Source organism: Alosa sapidissima, chromosome 13, assembly GCF_018492685.1.
Source record: "Alosa sapidissima isolate fAloSap1 chromosome 13, fAloSap1.pri, whole genome shotgun sequence".
Lineage (NCBI taxonomy): Eukaryota > Metazoa > Chordata > Actinopteri > Clupeiformes > Clupeidae > Alosa > Alosa sapidissima.
The window spans coordinates 19,590,875-19,607,733 of NC_055969.1; the positions used below are offsets into that span (position 1 = coordinate 19,590,875).

General features: G+C 44.5%; 1 protein-coding gene across 4 annotated transcripts; it reads left to right on the forward strand.

The window, feature by feature from the left end:
• The first annotated feature begins 495 nt into the window (after nucleotides 1–495).
• On the forward strand, nucleotides 496–16,515 carry ciz1a (cdkn1a interacting zinc finger protein 1a). Of its 4 annotated transcripts, XM_042059199.1 has the most exons (17): nucleotides 496–652; nucleotides 1,523–1,731; nucleotides 2,171–2,295; nucleotides 2,707–2,876; nucleotides 3,249–3,342; nucleotides 3,920–4,010; nucleotides 5,403–5,470; nucleotides 5,715–5,794; nucleotides 6,735–6,944; nucleotides 7,270–7,400; nucleotides 7,872–7,965; nucleotides 8,230–8,343; nucleotides 10,617–10,739; nucleotides 11,394–11,460; nucleotides 11,882–12,003; nucleotides 12,364–12,708; nucleotides 12,763–16,515. In XM_042059199.1, the coding sequence occupies exons 2-17, from the start codon at nucleotides 1,553–1,555 to the stop codon at nucleotides 12,970–12,972; spliced, it is 2,223 nt and encodes a 740-aa protein (XP_041915133.1). In that variant the 5' UTR covers nucleotides 496–652; nucleotides 1,523–1,552; the 3' UTR covers nucleotides 12,973–16,515. The 4 variants fall into 4 exon arrangements, with proteins under 4 accessions (XP_041915133.1, XP_041915130.1, XP_041915132.1 ...); XM_042059196.1 differs by having other exon boundaries at nucleotides 12,364–16,515; XM_042059198.1 differs by having other exon boundaries at nucleotides 2,710–2,876; nucleotides 12,364–16,515.
• The last annotated feature ends 344 nt before the right edge of the window (nucleotides 16,516–16,859 follow it).

The following is a 16,859-nucleotide window of genomic DNA, read 5'->3' on the forward strand; positions in this document are numbered from 1 at the left end:
TGTCCATGGTGCTGAAACGAACGACTGAAACACCCACCGGGCGTAAAGTTTTCCATCCAAAGAAAGCTTGAAATGGTCTGAGGGCAAGAGGTAACACACGAGACATGAAATAGCTTAGGCTAAGCGAATTTAATTAAATTGCACCCCTAAAAAGTAGCCAACACGTCACAACTCAAACATGAGTTGGAAATGCAATAGGCCTAGGTCTACCTATCCAATGAAGTGTGAGTTTATTGCGACTTGAGCTAAATACAGATTGTTGCGTTATTAACAAAACATGCAATGTATATGCTATATGTTTATGTTGCAGGCCTAGCCTATGTTTGCTTCTGGTAAAGACATTTAGTCATTTTAAAAATGAGTAGCCTAGCCTACTGTAGGCTAACGCTAACCCATACTCTACGTCTAGCCTCCTAGACAGACGGGGGCAGTAATGGGTCTTCCTCTTTAGATACGCACAGGCGTAAAGTAGCTCGGAAAACACCGGTATGCGTATGCTAGCCATCGCGAGTGTGGAGGATCATGCTAGTGAGCAGCATAGCAAACTGCGCAGAACGATGAACAATTGATGTGATAGGAAGTTGCAACAGGCTACAGCACGTCAGAGTTTTATTTCAACGGAGCAATTTCAACCGGTTTCCACTTTTTATAAGTAGGTCATAACAGAGAAATTGATGATTTATTAGGATCTTCACCGCTGTAGAGTAAGATGGAATCGTTTCTTACTGAGCAACTTGCTGAATGAAAGGCGCTGTTAGTTTGCTTTCTATCTGCTAGCCACAGAAAGCGTACTAAGCTAGGTTAGCCAGTCAACAATTAACGTTAGCTATCCTAAGCCATGTCAATTTGTGAAAAGTCCGTGCCAAAACTGCTTAAAGAAAATATTGCGTCGATATAATCTCTTGTGGTTATTTTTTTTCTCTCCATAAAAACGAACTGTAATCGAAAATATTTGTTGAGCTGCACGCCGTGATCCTTAACTTAGCTAGGTAAGGTTGGCTAACATTACTTCAGCCATCAACAACTATTCAGAACGTTAGGCTAACGTTACCTTTTATTAGCCTCGTAGCTAAGAGCTAATGTTGACCAAGTTGTCCTAGTTCTTCAGATGGGCTATTCTGACGTTTACCTAGCTAGCCAACATTGCAGGCTACAGCTAATGTTTTGTACTAGTATGCTTGTTATTGTCTGTTTTGTTGTAAGGTGTTTGTTAGGAAATAAAAACAAACTATTGTTTAAGTCAACACGGTAGCTTCTAATTAACGTGAGCCCACTTCTCAGCGCTCACAGCTAAGCAACGTTACGTCAACTTTTCTGTACTAAACGTTAGTTAAAACTCTAACCTCAAGGATGCTGGAGTTCCTGTTAACTGGGGAGACTAACGTTACCGCCACTGGTTTCATGCGTATATGTGATCATTTTCCATTGGACATTTTAATGAGTAGCATTGTGAAAGCTTCGTAGTTGAGGGGCTCACCGTTTAACGCTAACCTTTCGCTATTGATCAATCAATCAATCACAGGATCTCTGGAGGCACCATCTAAACGCCAGGATGTTTAACCCGCATCATCACCACCACCAACAGCAGCAGCAGCAGCAGCAATTTCACCAACATTTGCGGCAGCTTCAGCAACTGTTTCAGCAACAACCTCCACCACCACCTCCACCCCCGCCACCGCCACCACAGCCCCCGCCGTCTCATCACATGTCGCATCACCATCAAAGTGGCCGGTAAGACTGTCAACGCGAGGTCGGGGATCAACATGTAGGCCTTGTCGCTCCATCAGACGGTGCAATGCAAGTGTAGGCGGAAGCACCGTACCGTGCTCTGTGCAGATAGACATTGTAACCTCTTTAGGACCCGTCATCGCTGACAAGTAAATTAGCCTGTTGTTGCTTTATGTGAAATAAGCTGTTTTATTAATTTATTTAGTTTTTTACCCACATGCTTTTCCTTTCGTTTTTTGTTCGAGCGCATGTTAAATCACTAATTGTCATTTCTCTGGCTGTTTTGTTTTTGTCGTTCATCTGTTCCGTCCACTGTTAATGCGTGCTAGCATCCATGCCAGACTTGTTGTCGTTACTCAAGCACATTAGGTTGGGCAAACGAACCTAACATCCTGACTGACTGGACTCACTCACGCTCCGGTTCACCCTCATTATCACACAGGCCCATCGCGGTGGCGGCGCCGGCGCCCCCTCCCCGTATGGTGAACCTCTGCTCCCCTACACAAGCGACCATTCTCGCTCCCAACCCCATGCTACAAGGGGCGCTACTGATGCAGCAGATGCAAGGTAGGCGCTTCCCTTAGCTGGACAGTGTGTGGTGATGGCCCATATCATATCACAGCAGCATGGTGTGTGTGTGTGTCTGTGTGTGTCTGAGAGAGAGAGAGAGAGTACTTAATGTTTGTCTATGTGTGAAGGTAGTGTGTTTTGTTTTTTGCAGGTGTGTTTTTGCCCATTTTAGCCTGGTACACAATATTGTGTATTCCTGTTGTGTATATAATTGTATATGTTTTATGTTTTCGGCTTGTGGCCAGTCATCATAGTTGGTCATTGCTCATTATGCGCTGCATTATATCTTTACTTGAGGCAGTGCTTATTGTTGAGCAAGTCATTGCATGGTGAATTGAACAACAGTGGAGTATTTTAAAAGACCTGAGAGTGGAGTTTTGGGTGTTGACGGTGCTCTTGCTCTCTCAGCAGGTAGCATGCGTGGCTTTGCGATGGGGGGACAGCAGTTTACTCAGTTCTTTTCTGCGGGGTCGCGCTCCTCACTGCTGGGACCGGTACCCATGGGTGTGGCAATCAAGACCCCACACATGGGCTATGCCCCGCGCCCCTACAACCATCACGCGCGCTACATGAACAACGTAAGGAATTTGGGCTCAAATAACATCGTAAATGCAGAATGCATGCATCACAAATTAATTCTTTTGTATTTTGTTATTAAACTTGACGTGTTCCCATTCAATTCAACTGAGTAACACGTCATATATTACTGTAGTTGCAGAACTTGCTACTTGCTGTTTTTATTTTCCTTGTTTTTAAGGTGTATTATATGATAAATGTTCTTATCCATACACAACTAAAGAACGTAACATTTGTAGTACAGTTTGTGTTTTCAATGTCCTGACCTCACCCTTCCTGGTGTGCCCTTACAGTAGGACTGCAGGAGATGCGTTTGTTTGTTGTGTATCGATGTGTTTGTTGTGGCTTGATGTTTTCTGGCTCTTTCTGCGTAGGACTACGGCTCTCGGCTGCCTGACAGGAAGCGTGAAAATGAACAGAGATCTGCTGGAACCTCAGAGGGACAACCGGGAGCCAGTGGCAGCAAAGGTGAGCTTCCACACATACACACACATGGACATAGACATGCACACATACACAAGAACAACACAGTGTATATTTATAACCCCTCTTCCCAGCATGCACACATGCTTAGAGTGTGGCACATATATCACACATGGAAACACATATGTGTGTGAGTGATAATGGGCTATTTCTAGAATCTAGTATAAATAGCTGTAAAGTCATATGTAGGATGTTGTTGTGCAGTCAGGTGCTCTCTCTCCTCTTGGCCTCCATGCTTCACCGTGTAACTCTCGGCAATCAGCTGCATTATTCGCTTGAATCCACTATCCAACGATTCAAAAGGAATTATATCATATAACATCTTCAGTAGTATATGAAGCAGAGCAACTAACGATTAAAAAATAATGATAATTTCAGTAGTACATGTGGCAGAGCAAGGGCTTCTCTTAGGCCCCCTTCACACTCAAAGCTGCCTATTGGACCTGGACACACTGAGCTTAATCCATGTACAGGAAACAGAACCACAGTGTGTAAGAGGCAGGCGCTGTGTCTGACTTGATCTTTGACATCTGAGTTGTTTGTGTGGTTTAACCCTCTGCAGATGAAGCAGCAGTACCTCTGGCTGACGGACCCAGTGACGCCTCGGCACAGCAGGATGAGGAACCAGCTCTGAAGAAGCCCCGCACTGAAGGGTAAACGCCCACCAACCCACCCACGCACTGGGGCAGAACCAACCATCACACACACACACACACACACACTCTCAATGGGATGGAGCACACACACACACTGTGATAAGAGTCCACACCTCACACACTCACTGGGGCAGAACCCACACCTCACACACTTACTGGGGCAGAACCCAGAACCACACACACACACACACACACACTGGAACAGAACCCACACCGATAGATAATGATTAGCAAATTATCATTCTTTTTTTTTACTTATATTTTACTTATACGCTTTTCATAATGGTAGTAGAACGCTCCATTGACTAGAATGAGATTTCCCAAAGTTCTACGGTAAAAGTAATTACCACTGCAAACATATAATTACCGCTGTCAATGGAAACAGGTTTTGTGCTTCTGATTTACATCTTTCATGTCACTCTGTAAGTAGTTCGGTCACTTCTTGCAATGGAACTTCATTCAAAAGTGAAAGCAGAAATCAGCTGTGTTCTAAAGAATGTTTGATTCAAGTTCAGCTGTATTGCAAACTATTTGTTTCTTAGCAAAAGCCACGACAAAACGGTAACAAATAAATGTAAAGTGGCATATCATGTGGAGTTTATTTTTTCGTTTTGGCAAGTAGCCGTATAATAAGCGGGATAATGTATAGAACGCCGGTCATTATCAGGAAAATAAGTCCCTTCAGGGCTGAGCAAGACCCCTCCGCTAGGGCGTCGGAGTCCGGTTCGCCCTGTCGGGACTTATTTTCCCGATAATGACCGCCGTTCTATACATTAACCCTTACATAGTATCCCAACTGTTTGGAAAATGAGGTCGTATACAGATGTGAAAAACACAGAAAACTGAACCTGTTCTAAAATTGTTCCAATGGGATGAACGTTTTGGAGTTGGTTTGTAAATAATGATGACCTGATGGATACGTGAGCAGTAATACAACAGTATTAGACCAAAAATAGGGAGTTGGTACTGTCTTTCACACTGACTCTCTCAGTCCTGGGTGGATGTGAGATTAACAGGCAATTATGCTTCGGCTTTTTTTGAGTCTGGAAGGGCTGGGATTGTTTGCTCTTGCTCTGCTCCCTGACCTTGGCTATTGTTTCTGAAGTGGCCTTGTAAACTGATTAGATCAAATGGACTTTGATTGCTTTCATTGTGCTTTCCTTTCATTTGGAAGGATATTTTTAGTGCTAAGTGCCCTCATTTTCAGTTTTCACCTCTGCAGAAGTTACAATACATGTTATTTCTCTCTCTCGTTCCCTCTCTCCCTTTCTTTTTTTCCTTATTTTTCTTCCTCTCCATCTCAATCTATCTATCTGTTCCCTTGCCCCTCATCTCCTTCTCTCCTTTCATCTCTGTGTTCCTTTACTCTCTCCTCCCTCCCTCCTTCAGGTCAGAGGAGGTTGCAGGGACTCTGGGGGAAGACTACGAGAGCCCAGCTGGAGATTCCAACCCCACAGGTGGGCAGTCTGAACACACCAGATCGTCCAATTAACACACACACACACACACACACTTACACACACTTAGTATGTGTAATGCACAGTTCAATGTGCAGTCAGATGTTATGGTACTTCTCCGCCGTTAAAGAATTTAACAGATCCCTTTGATGTTGCCAGACTAAAACTGTAGTGCACGTGAACTGTGACATTTTTTGTGTTTGTGTGTGTGCGTATGTGTGCACGTTTATGTGTCTGTTTACAGACAGCGTAACGTTGCAAGAGGGGGGCAGCATGGCGGGACCAGACGCTGATGATGCCCTGGAGCAGAGCCGAGCTGCAGAGGTGAGAACGGCATTACGGAACCCGGGAAGGGAAACAGAACATAGAACAGTGGAACATTTTTACAGAACAGAGTTGTAAGATATCAGAGGTTGTTTGAGATTGTCAAAAGGAGTATATTGGGAGGTAGTTTGAGATTGTGTTGAACTGAGCCTTGTGTGGATTAAGGCTGTTAATGATAGCAAGCACTACTGGTGGTCCCCCAGTAGAGGGTGAATCATTCTGCCAAATAACTACTCACATTTACCATTTATCTATTCATCATGTATCAGACAGGAAGCTAAGTCAGACTGACTGCCTGTCTGAAGGACACACATGTTTGATTTTTCTCGTCACACTGAGGGTGATGGGCGATGTGTCTATCACACTACAGTTTCCCTTAGGGGATCAATTAAAGGTGCAGTCAGGGATTTTGCAGGAAGTAGTGTTTGTTTTTTGTTTATGTTTAAAGTTATTAACAGATGCTTTTGTGCAAAGAAAAATGTACGTTGTACATATATTTTTACCAAGGAACAAACGGAACACGGCAGAGAGGTATCTCACCCCTACCTTCCGTATTCCCAGAGAAATCCCACGCAGGGTTTCGTTTTCACTTCGCTTGTTTCCAGTTTTCGGAGCCTGGGCTGCCTGCAGAGACCGGGTTTTTTACAGTGTACTCACAGAATGGTCAGCTAGCGGTCGTGAGGAGATAATTGCTGAATGTGACCAAAAATGTTATGGGCTTGAAATCGCCTAAAATCCCTGACTGCATCTTTAAGTTCTTTCTTTCTTTCTTTCTTTCTTTCTTTCCTTCCACCTTTCTCTCTATCTGACTTTCTTTCTTTCCACTTTTCTTTCTTTCTTTCTTTCTTTCTTTCTTTCTTTCTTTCTTTCTTTCTTTCTTTCTTCCTTCCTTTCTTCCACATGTGATTATGTTGTGGCATACTTGTGTGTTCTGGTCCAGAGCGTTGCGTCTCCACTGAAGGTGGGGGAGCGGGAGAACGGTGAGAACCAGACTGACCCCGAGGATCTGGCCGAGGCGAAGGGCGCCAGCAGCACTGCGGTCAGGACTCAGGAGGAGGCCAGAGAAGGGGCAGTGGGAGGGCCAGGAGGAGGAGAGGGCGCCAACAAGTTCTACTGCTACATCTGCAACATCACCTGCCACAACCAGCAGGTAGGATATTTACCCCCCTTGGGGACATTTTCCTAATGGTGAACATTTCCCCCACGTGGGGGAATTTACTTTACAGGGGATATTTGGTCCCAAAAACCCAACAATTTCTTCCACAATTCACTTCTCCACTGTGCTATTGGGTGCATTAGGCTTAAGATGAGTGGATGATCGACTGACCAACTCAGTTGATTGTTTACATGATTGTTTGGTACCACAGATAAATAAAGACCCAGTCAGGAAAGTGTAGTGAAAATCAGCAACACAGATTTATTTACAATGCATACTCTAATGTGTTTATTTATTTGTTTTGTTTTGTTTGCATCAGAACTTCCAGAGTCACATGAACGGCCTGGCGCATCAGCAGCGCATGATGGAGATCCAGCACATGAGTAACGCCTGTCTGGTCACGCTGCTGCCCAAGGTGCAGGAGTCACTGCAGAGCAGCCGCAGAGATGGGTATGTGTGAAGCCCTCAACGTGTGTGTGTGTGTGCACGTGTGTGTGTGTGTGTGTGTGTGTGTGCCTGCCTGCCTGTGTGTGCGCGCGCCTGCCTGCCTGCCTGCCTGTCTGTCTGGTCATTCTGCTGCCCAAGGTGCAGGAGTCACTGCAGAGCAGCCGCAGAGATGGGTATGTGTGAAGCCCTCACAACGTGTGTGTGTGTGTGTGTGTGCCTGCCTGCCTACCTGTCTGTCTGGTCATTCTGCTGCCCAAGGTGCAGGAGGAGTGCAGGGATGAGAACATGTGAATCCCTTACAACACAGCCTCCTCTCCAGCCTGACAACCAGATGTACTCTTAGCCACTACTGACAATATGGAATAGCCATGAATCTTTAACTGCTTATAAAATACAGGCCTTATTTGAACTGTCAGTAAAACAATGAGGTGCCCGCTCAAGACGTGTGCTCTGTGCCCGATGTGCCTGCTCCAGGGAGAAGAGACCAGGCCTCCAGCGCTGGTGTGCCACCTGCCAGACCCACTTCACCAGCAACGTGCTGGAGCACCGACGCACAAAGGAGCACAAGGTGACTTCTACCCCAAATCACACTCTCTGGAGAGGAAATGGGGATTTAGTTACATCAGTGTGTTAACATTCATACCGTTGACATGAAGATGGATATTCAGTATTGACACTAGCGATAGGGAATAAAACGTTTTGCGTTTTAGTACGTAATCTCATCGGTGCAAAGAAATGCAATTGATATTCATCCACTACTGTGTGAGAGCAAGTTTGAGGCAGGTTACAGTAGTGTGCACGACCTCCTAACCTGTGAACTTTGACCCCACAGCTGTGCACCCGCTCAAGCAGCCCTTGCTGCACCGTCTGCAAGTTGCAGTTCAGGACGTCCCGTGAGTTTGTGGAACACATGCAGACTCCAGAGCACCAGCAGAGAGTACAGGAGGTGAGTCGTATACTTAGTATGGGATGAGCCTAAGTCGGACATTACAGGAGGTGATCATACTTTTAGAGAGTATGGGAAGTGAGTAAACTTATTATGAGTATGGAAAGATAGTATGCTTAACAGGAATGTGTAGCAGGTTAGTATAGAGAGTACAAGAGTACTTAATAAAAGATTAGAGGGTTAGCCAGTGTATTCAACCAGTAAGTACACTAGGTGAGTGTGCAAAAAGCACAATAGGTGTCTACCTCTATAACCCTTTTTACTATTTACTAATTGCTCCTTTATTACGGCACGCCTGTCCTTTATACACACATGGTGGCAAAATGAGACACCTTGCTGGCCAAAGTCTTCGTAAGAGCTGCACGGCTTGAAACATCACTAATAAACACAGTGAATGGGAGCTCTCTGGTGTGTGAACCATCTTTGATTCTGTTGGATACTTATATGCTAGATCTAGTGATGGGCAAATGACGCTTTGGTGAACCACTGAAAGACCGCAGTGTGAAGCTAGCGACACTAATTAAAAAAATCCAATATGGCCACCACATGTAGATTTTTTAACATAAAAGTCCTTACCCAAACCAGTATATGCAACCAAATAGTGCTGGGCGGTATACCGGTTCACACCGTATACCGGTGTATATTTTCGTTATGATATGAATTTTTAATATACCGCCATACCGGTGTATTTGATTACACAACGTTTGGAAAGCTGCGCCACGTGAGCGTTTCAGACGGGACTTTTTTCACACACCCGCATGGTGCCACTGCGAGGCAGTGTGAGGGTAAACACAAAACACCTGAAGTTTTTCCCCTGAAGTATGACCCTTAAGGCTTCATTTATCCTTATTTAAGGGTGTTGCACAGAATACCTTAAATTGTTTCTTTAGTTAAGGAAAAACGTTAAGGGATACTGCGAAAGGGATTTACCGTCACGAAAATTCTATTGAGATTGTTCAACAGCAACTAGCTGGCTAGTAGGTGATGTCGTTAGTTAGCATCCCACCAAACGCAGTGAAGTTTAATGAGCTTATCATTCATCTCACCTTAAGAATATTCGCTGAAATTATCCAGGTAGCAAGTAAAGCATGTTATAGATATACACTGAGCAATACAAGCTTGCTAGTTAGAAATGATCCTGACTGTCATCAGTGCACCAAAACAAACGAAGCGAACCGAACCGAAGCTCATGGCAGGCTAACATGACATCCACATTCACATGAAGTCATGTAAACCACACAATAACAATAAGGCATGTTTCTGATAGGCCTATTTGACAGAGTAAGCATATTAGCAGAGAGGTTTCATTTTAAATTGTATAATTTTCAAAAAAGTATGAAGTTGCACTACTTTTTGTATTGGTTTTATAGGCTACAAGATGTTTGTGAAATTTGTTCAGTACAGTTCTGTATTTTGACTGCAATTGTCTTTGCATTCTGATTAGATTCTTCATTAGAATCATGAGTGGCTCTTTGTAAACAGCATCATTTTCTGGGGCCATGCAAAACTGCATTACCACTAGTGTGGAGTTATTCTACATCATGACAGTAAAATAGACCATCCTTAGTCAATGTACTGCAGCAATTCCTCCCTCAACCTGTAGAAAATGCTGTAAACAGCATCATTTTCTGGGGCCATGCAAAACTGCATTACCACTAGTGTGGAGTTATTCTACATCATGACAGTAAAATAGACCATCCTTAGTCAATGTACTGCAGCAATTCCTCCCTCAACCTGTAGAAAATGCTGTGAACATCTGATTATGCATGAAAAAAAAATACCGTCATATACCGTGAAACCGTAAGAATTTAGAAAAATACCGTGATGTACATTTTTGGTCATACCGCCCAGCACTACAACCAAAAGTACTGATTTACTTAAGGACTTTTATGTTGAAAAATGTATGTGTGGCGGCCATCTTTTTGGTGGCGGCTTTTTTTCCCTGGCCATCTGCAGTGGTTCAGTGGTTAAACAAAGCTTCATTCACTAGCTAGATCCTGCACCCATCCAACATTGGCCTTGGGATGTGCAGGACCTTGTCTCCATGTCAGTGAAAATAGGGCAGCCAGAATTGTATGAAATGAGTGTGAGATTGGTTGCATGAAGCATGATGCTGTGTTATCAGTGCAGGATGAGTATTAACAAACTACCGCCAGTGTTGCTGGTCATTTTGAGCTCAAGATTGACAGCGTCAGTTGAAGGTATTTCGAGAAAATTGATTTCAGCTGTCTGTTTGTACTTTTAAGTTCTAGTTTTAACCGTGTGTGTTGTAGCTACGTGAGGGCCAGGTGGAGGGACTGGGGGATCTGAGCGCTTTGGATGAAAAGGGATGTTTGATGGGAGAGGAGGAGGCCGAGGAGGGGGAGGATGATGTAGAGGACGAGTCTAACGGACAGGTAAGAGTCACCTGAGGTACCATTTTCTTGCTGTTTTGTACTGTATGTTTTAATAATAATAATACTTATAATAATATTTAATAAGGTCATGCTCACTCACGCATCACTTTTAAGAGATGTCAATTACTGATGCGGCACGTCACCTCTTTGGCTACAATAAACCGACCATTTTAGACGCAAATTGCAGAGAATATGAACTTATAACAAAGCCTCAAAATATCATATGAACATTGACTATTCCCACTTATTGAGCCTGATGATGAGGTATGGTATGCATTGTAATTCATGATAATTCCAGCATATAAAAGCCTTTTCTTGGTCTATCTTGTCATTTATTGGCTAATAAATTGCTGCGAACTTGTTTGAAACCGGAGTGTCCTGCTGCTGCAACTTGCTTGGACCAATGATCGCACAATTCCGACTCTAAACATTTCCGCATAGGATGCTCTTGTGTTTCCTCGCGTATCGGCCATTCTACTTCTCTCCCCGTTCTCACCTCCTCTGGCTGCAATTACACAAACGAGACGTCCTTGATGATGCCTTGAGCGGTTTCTGGGGTAGGAGCTGGAGGACTGAGGAGAGAAGCCGCATGCAAATAGAGCTTGGGATGCACCCTATGTGTTTTTCATGTGCTGTTTTCTTCCACTTCCATAGGGGGTGTCAGAGGTGACCTTGGAGGATATGGCAGATGACGAAGAGTTTGACTCAGACACAATCTATGGTGAGCTCATCAAGTGACACTACTATGTGAACCTGGTGCTTTAAAATGTATAATTTTTGTTTGTTTGTTTGTTTTTAAAAAGTAATTGCTTGTGGTATCAGACAACACCACTTTAATGAGGATGGAAGGGCTAAATTATAATAAGTAGCCGGGCTAATGTAGACAGGACCTAAGCTTGACCCTGACACCTCCTCTGCCCTGCCTTGAAAACCAACAATTTTATCATCTAAATTCTATAGCTGATGTTTTTAGTAAGGTCCCACCTTTGAAGGTTTTAGAATATCTTGCTAGCATAGATTTTAAAAAACATATTTAAGTTTCTGTAACACACAATGCTCTGGCTATTAAGTAGCCTTAGTTGCGGAAATGGCCTTAAATAAAACAAACAAAAAAAACTGACGCCTCCTCTCCTGCGTTCTAGGTTCCAGCTTTCTGGTTCCGGTGGCAGGGTTCCTCTGCAGACTCTGCAGCCAGTTCTACCAGTTTGAGTCGATGGCACGGCATTCACACTGCAAGTCGCTACTGCACTTTCAGAACCTCAAGGTGAGTGGAGCGGAGTGGAGTGGAGGTTAGTCGTTAGCACTCTAGGAGCAGTTTTAGAACCTCAAGTTGAGAGGAGTGGAACAGGTAAGCCTGCAGCTGTGATGATGAAATACTGCCAGCCAGCCAGCCAACACTATGCTAAGTAGAGGTGTGTTTGGGATTAAGGTGCGCATCAATACAGCATAATGCATGTAATTAGAATATTAAAGAAATATTAAAGAATATTATTATTATTATTATTATTATATGTTTGTAGCTTTCAGGTACTGGTATTTAAAGGGTGTGTGTGTGTGTGTGTGTGAGAGGGTGTGTGTGTGTGTGTGGTCACTGATCGAGTGTTTTACCGCCCTCCTGCTGCAGAAGTACAGAGACTTGCGTAAGCAGGAGGACCAGGCCGAGGCCGGCCCATCAGAGATGGACAGCAGCCCGGATGAGACCCGTCTCGGACCCGCCGGGGACCAGGGCACCAACACCGTCCATACTCCATCTACGGAACCAGAACCAGACTCCGAGCTGGACCAGGCACCTGTAGAGTCTGACCTCACCCAGGCCAGCTCATCACCCACGCCCGACCCATGTCTCAGCACCAGTGCCACAAGGGCATCCAGACGCTCTGCTGCCCAGCAGGAAGAGGAGCAGCAGCAGGACACTCAGGTCACCGCCACAGCCTCTGCCTCCAGTCAGCCCACAGAGGAGCAGGACCAGGGGGAAGCCCTAGAAGCGCAGAACCAGGGGGAAGCCCCAGAAGCGCAGAACCAGGGGGAAGCCCCAGAAGCGCAGAACCAGGGGGACGCGCCAAAAGCGCAGAACCAGGAGGACGCCCCAGAAGCGCAGAACCCTCCGGAAGCAGAGGAGGAGGAGGATGGGGCCGAGGAGGAAGAGGCAGTGGTCGTGACCCCGACAAGCAGCAAGAGACGAGGGGGAGGGGCAGGGAGGAGGAAGTCAGGAAGAACGACACGGAGACGCTGAGAGGAGGGAGAGATAGAGATAGAGGGAGTGAGGAAGAGACAGAAGAGAGATGGAGAGACAAAAAGAGGGAGAGCTGGAGAGACAAAGATGAAAAGGTGGGGAGAAAGAGGGAGGGATGGAGAGAGAGACAGAAAGAAGGAGTATGGAGAAAGAGGATTGCCTAATAATGGTAGGACTGCTACCAGTTCCTGTGGGAACCCTTTCAGCAGGTTTAACCCTTTCATGCATATTTGTTTGTTATAAAGAAAACAAACGCTTTTTAAATAGGGAAGAATTGTGTGTTGTCAATCGGACTATCGATAGTTCTAGTCATCTATATACGTACCTCCTTTTAGTCATTTTTTTATCCTTTTTTTTATTATGTGCATCCTTTGCTGCACTTCAGTGCACAAACCCTCAGTATTGTGCACTCTATGTAGCCGAATACAGCCAGGAATGACCATAATTAATCACCTTTATTTCAGTATGAAATAACAACGATAAGTGAAGCTATCATGAAGGGAAACGGGCAATTACACAAGTCAAAAATGAAACTGATGTCAGTATTGCATGATGTATTAATTTGTGAGCGGTTTCTGTACATTGTTTATCAAAATGGAAAAACAGTTTCCATTACATGTCCCTAAATGTTTTTAAAACATTTTTATTTCACCTGATGAAGTGGTTAGGTGGGGGGCTGAGACGTTTGATGGCCTAAACTATCTGATTCAGGTCATTTGCTTGTGACGGGGTGTCTCCATGCAAATGGGGAAGATTGAATTAGTGCAATTACTACTACGAAGATGATTGACAGGTCTAACAGAAGATGACCTACATGCATGAAAGGGTTAAAATAGTCGCCGTGGTGCCGTCATTGACACAGATTTTGTTTATTGTTTATTTCCCCCCGGTACCTTTTAGCAGCTCAGAGTTTAGTAGCAGCGCAGAACTTTCTCCCAGCTAGTAGAAGCAGCTTTTCTTTAAAAAAAAAAAAAAGTGTAAAAAAAAAAGGAATTCAAATGAAAATCTAGTGGTACTCTTTATCTTGAAAACGGAGTGTGTGACCACCAGTGTTGCTGGTCCAAGATTTTCACATGACGACGGTATTGCTGAGTGGTGGGGGTGGCATGAAAACAAACAGTAGCTGGTGAGGGCAACTCCTTCAGCTCCACAATGGAAAGGTGGCACAGTAACCTGGGTAGATGGCTCAGTAACCTGGGGCAACGCCTAGAAAGGTGGCACAGTAACTTGGGAAGACAGCTCAGTAACCTGGGATGACGTCTAGAAAGGTGGCGCAGTAACCTGGGACAACGTCTAGAAAGGTGGCGCAGAAAAATGTACCTGGAGGTCCCACTGTAGCTGGGAGGCACTTCTCTCAGGGTGGTCTGGCTGACTGGATGCTGCTGGGCGAAGGAACTTTACTCAACACTGCTGCTTGCTCACTGGCACCACCTGCTGGACTGGAGAAGACACCTCCGGGGCAGGCTGAACTTCTAGTGCGATATCTACTGTCTGTTGAAGACACAGTTTGTGTGTCTTGTCTGTGTATGTGTGAGGGTGCTTCAACCATTCATCCAGGATGATATTAGCACAGGCACAATTATAGAAAATTTGGGAACTTGTGATTGGACCAGCATGCAGTTCCATAGAGGGTAATGGAATGCTCCATTGTAGAAATGGCAGCCTACTTGCTGTTTGATGTTGAATGAACAGTACTGCTTGATGGGTCAATGTAGAAGGCTGTGCCTGTATTTTATTTTATTTTTTACCTTTCTAATCAGTTTCTTTTCCATTGTTGAGGAGAATTGTGGCTCAGGTAGAGTTAGTAGTCATCTCTAAGCCGTTAGACAACTGGCAGTGCTTTTTCAAGTTCAGCTTTGTGGAGCAGCCCGTGGCTAATAGGACCTGGATTTCTACCCAGTTTATTCTGTTTTTGTTTGCTTGTTTGTTTATTAGTTTTTGGCTCATTTCCTGCTATTGGCATGAAGGCATTTTCAGTGACCACAACTGTCAGCCTCTGGTAGTAAGTGACAGTGTGTGTGGTCTTGTATGTGTGCTCGTTAGGTTCTGCTGCCAGGATGTCTATAGTGTCTGTCTCATGGAGTCTCCGGTCTTTGATTGGTGTCCCAGCGTCCTGTGTTCTTCACCAGAACCCCATGGGCCCTGTGTGTGTGTGTGTGTGTGTGTGTGTGTGTGAAGGAGGTGGGAGGGGCTTATTTATTTGTTGTTGCACTGCTCCTTGATGTCACTGAAAGAAAGAATTCTTTTTTTTTTTTTACTTTGAAGAAAGGCAAATCATTATTAGTCTAGGTCTAATCTTTTGTTACAGAGCTTTTCTGCTAGGCCCGTGGTATGTAAAAAAAAAAAAAAAAAATCTAGCTTGTCCTATCGTGTTGTGCACCACCTGAGAATCGCAGGACGCTAGTACTGCACATCACAACTGACAGAGTTGTCGTCAGTAGTAGCCATCCCCTGACTCCCACACTCGTACTGAGGATCTGCCTGCACTGCAGGCTTCCAGCACTGACATCTCTAACATTGCCAGAATCTGAAAGGCGTAAACCAAGTGCTTTCCTACTGCTAAAAGTTTTGTTCAGCCCTGTCTTCTGTGTGGAGGGAGGTCAGTCAGTGGTAGTGGCCCTAGTAGAAGTGGCTGACCCTCATCTCTATTGACCAGGCTCTCTCATAGCCCCCCCTCCCCTAAGCAAGCTTGGCACCGTTTCCTGACGTAGTACTAAGTAGCATCCTTCATTAACTGAAGGCAACTGATTTAGCCAAGCAAGTGCTTTTTAATGACACGGATTTCAGAATGTTGACCAATGGAAGGGAGTGGAGGGAGGAGCAGGACCGAGACCGGCCCCGTCTGCAGGAACAGTGCTGTGTCTGCACTGAGGAAGACTACTCATGGGCTCCGTTGTAGCATTTGAAGGGGGAAATTAAAACTCAAGATTACCAGCAGCTTTTCACACACAAGGCCACCAGCCCTGTACAGTTAATACACTCTTGCTCTGCAAACCGTTGTTTTTAAAGATTGCCTTCAGGGGACAGAAGACATCGCTCTGTCCTGAAACTAAGGCAGCCTTTTTCGATATTTTGTCTGTCTCATGCTCTCTCTGTCTTCTCTGAGGTAGTCAGTTTTACATGGCAATTTTCAAGTAGAATAAATTGCGTTTGCACACCTCGTTTAGGTTTGCAGTCGTAGCAAAGTCTATTTTTCCAGTGGGGAGTCCCAGGATCTCGCGCTAGACGATATTTAGTCAAACCCAGTAGTGCCCCTGCAGGGATTAAGGGAGTGATCAAGGCAAGCTAAATCGCCAGTATGATGACAGCTTGGGTCATATCTACTAGACTACACAGGACCAGCCTCGGGCTAAACCGTTTGATTATGAACATGGGAAGGGGGGGTTGTATGTTTTCATAACATATTTTTATTGAAACGACGAACAGAAATGAACAAAGGTAAAACGTGTTGTTGGTTTTTTAGCAGCTGGACGTCTCATGTATTTTTGGATGTTTTCTGTATTTGGGTCCTTTTAATTTATATTAAAATATTTGATGATTACATTTCCAGCTTTTTCATTTTAATAACACCTTGATGTCCATAAATAAACTAACATGTTTAAGATCAAGATACTTCTGTACAAACACAACACACATTTATAATACAGGTTAGGTTACATTTGTACATGCCTTTTCACAACCACATGATCCAACTTATTGCACCAAACTGCTTGGTCTGCTATGGAATGACATCAGTATTTTCAGCATCTTAAATAGTTTCAACATTACTGACTCGGCAGTTTTCATCATGGTAGTCCCAATTTTCAATCTCAGCTGATGTAGGTGAAACCCCCAAGGCCTGCAGTATGAGTATGTGTTCTTCCACATCAACGGAGCAGATGGGGTAC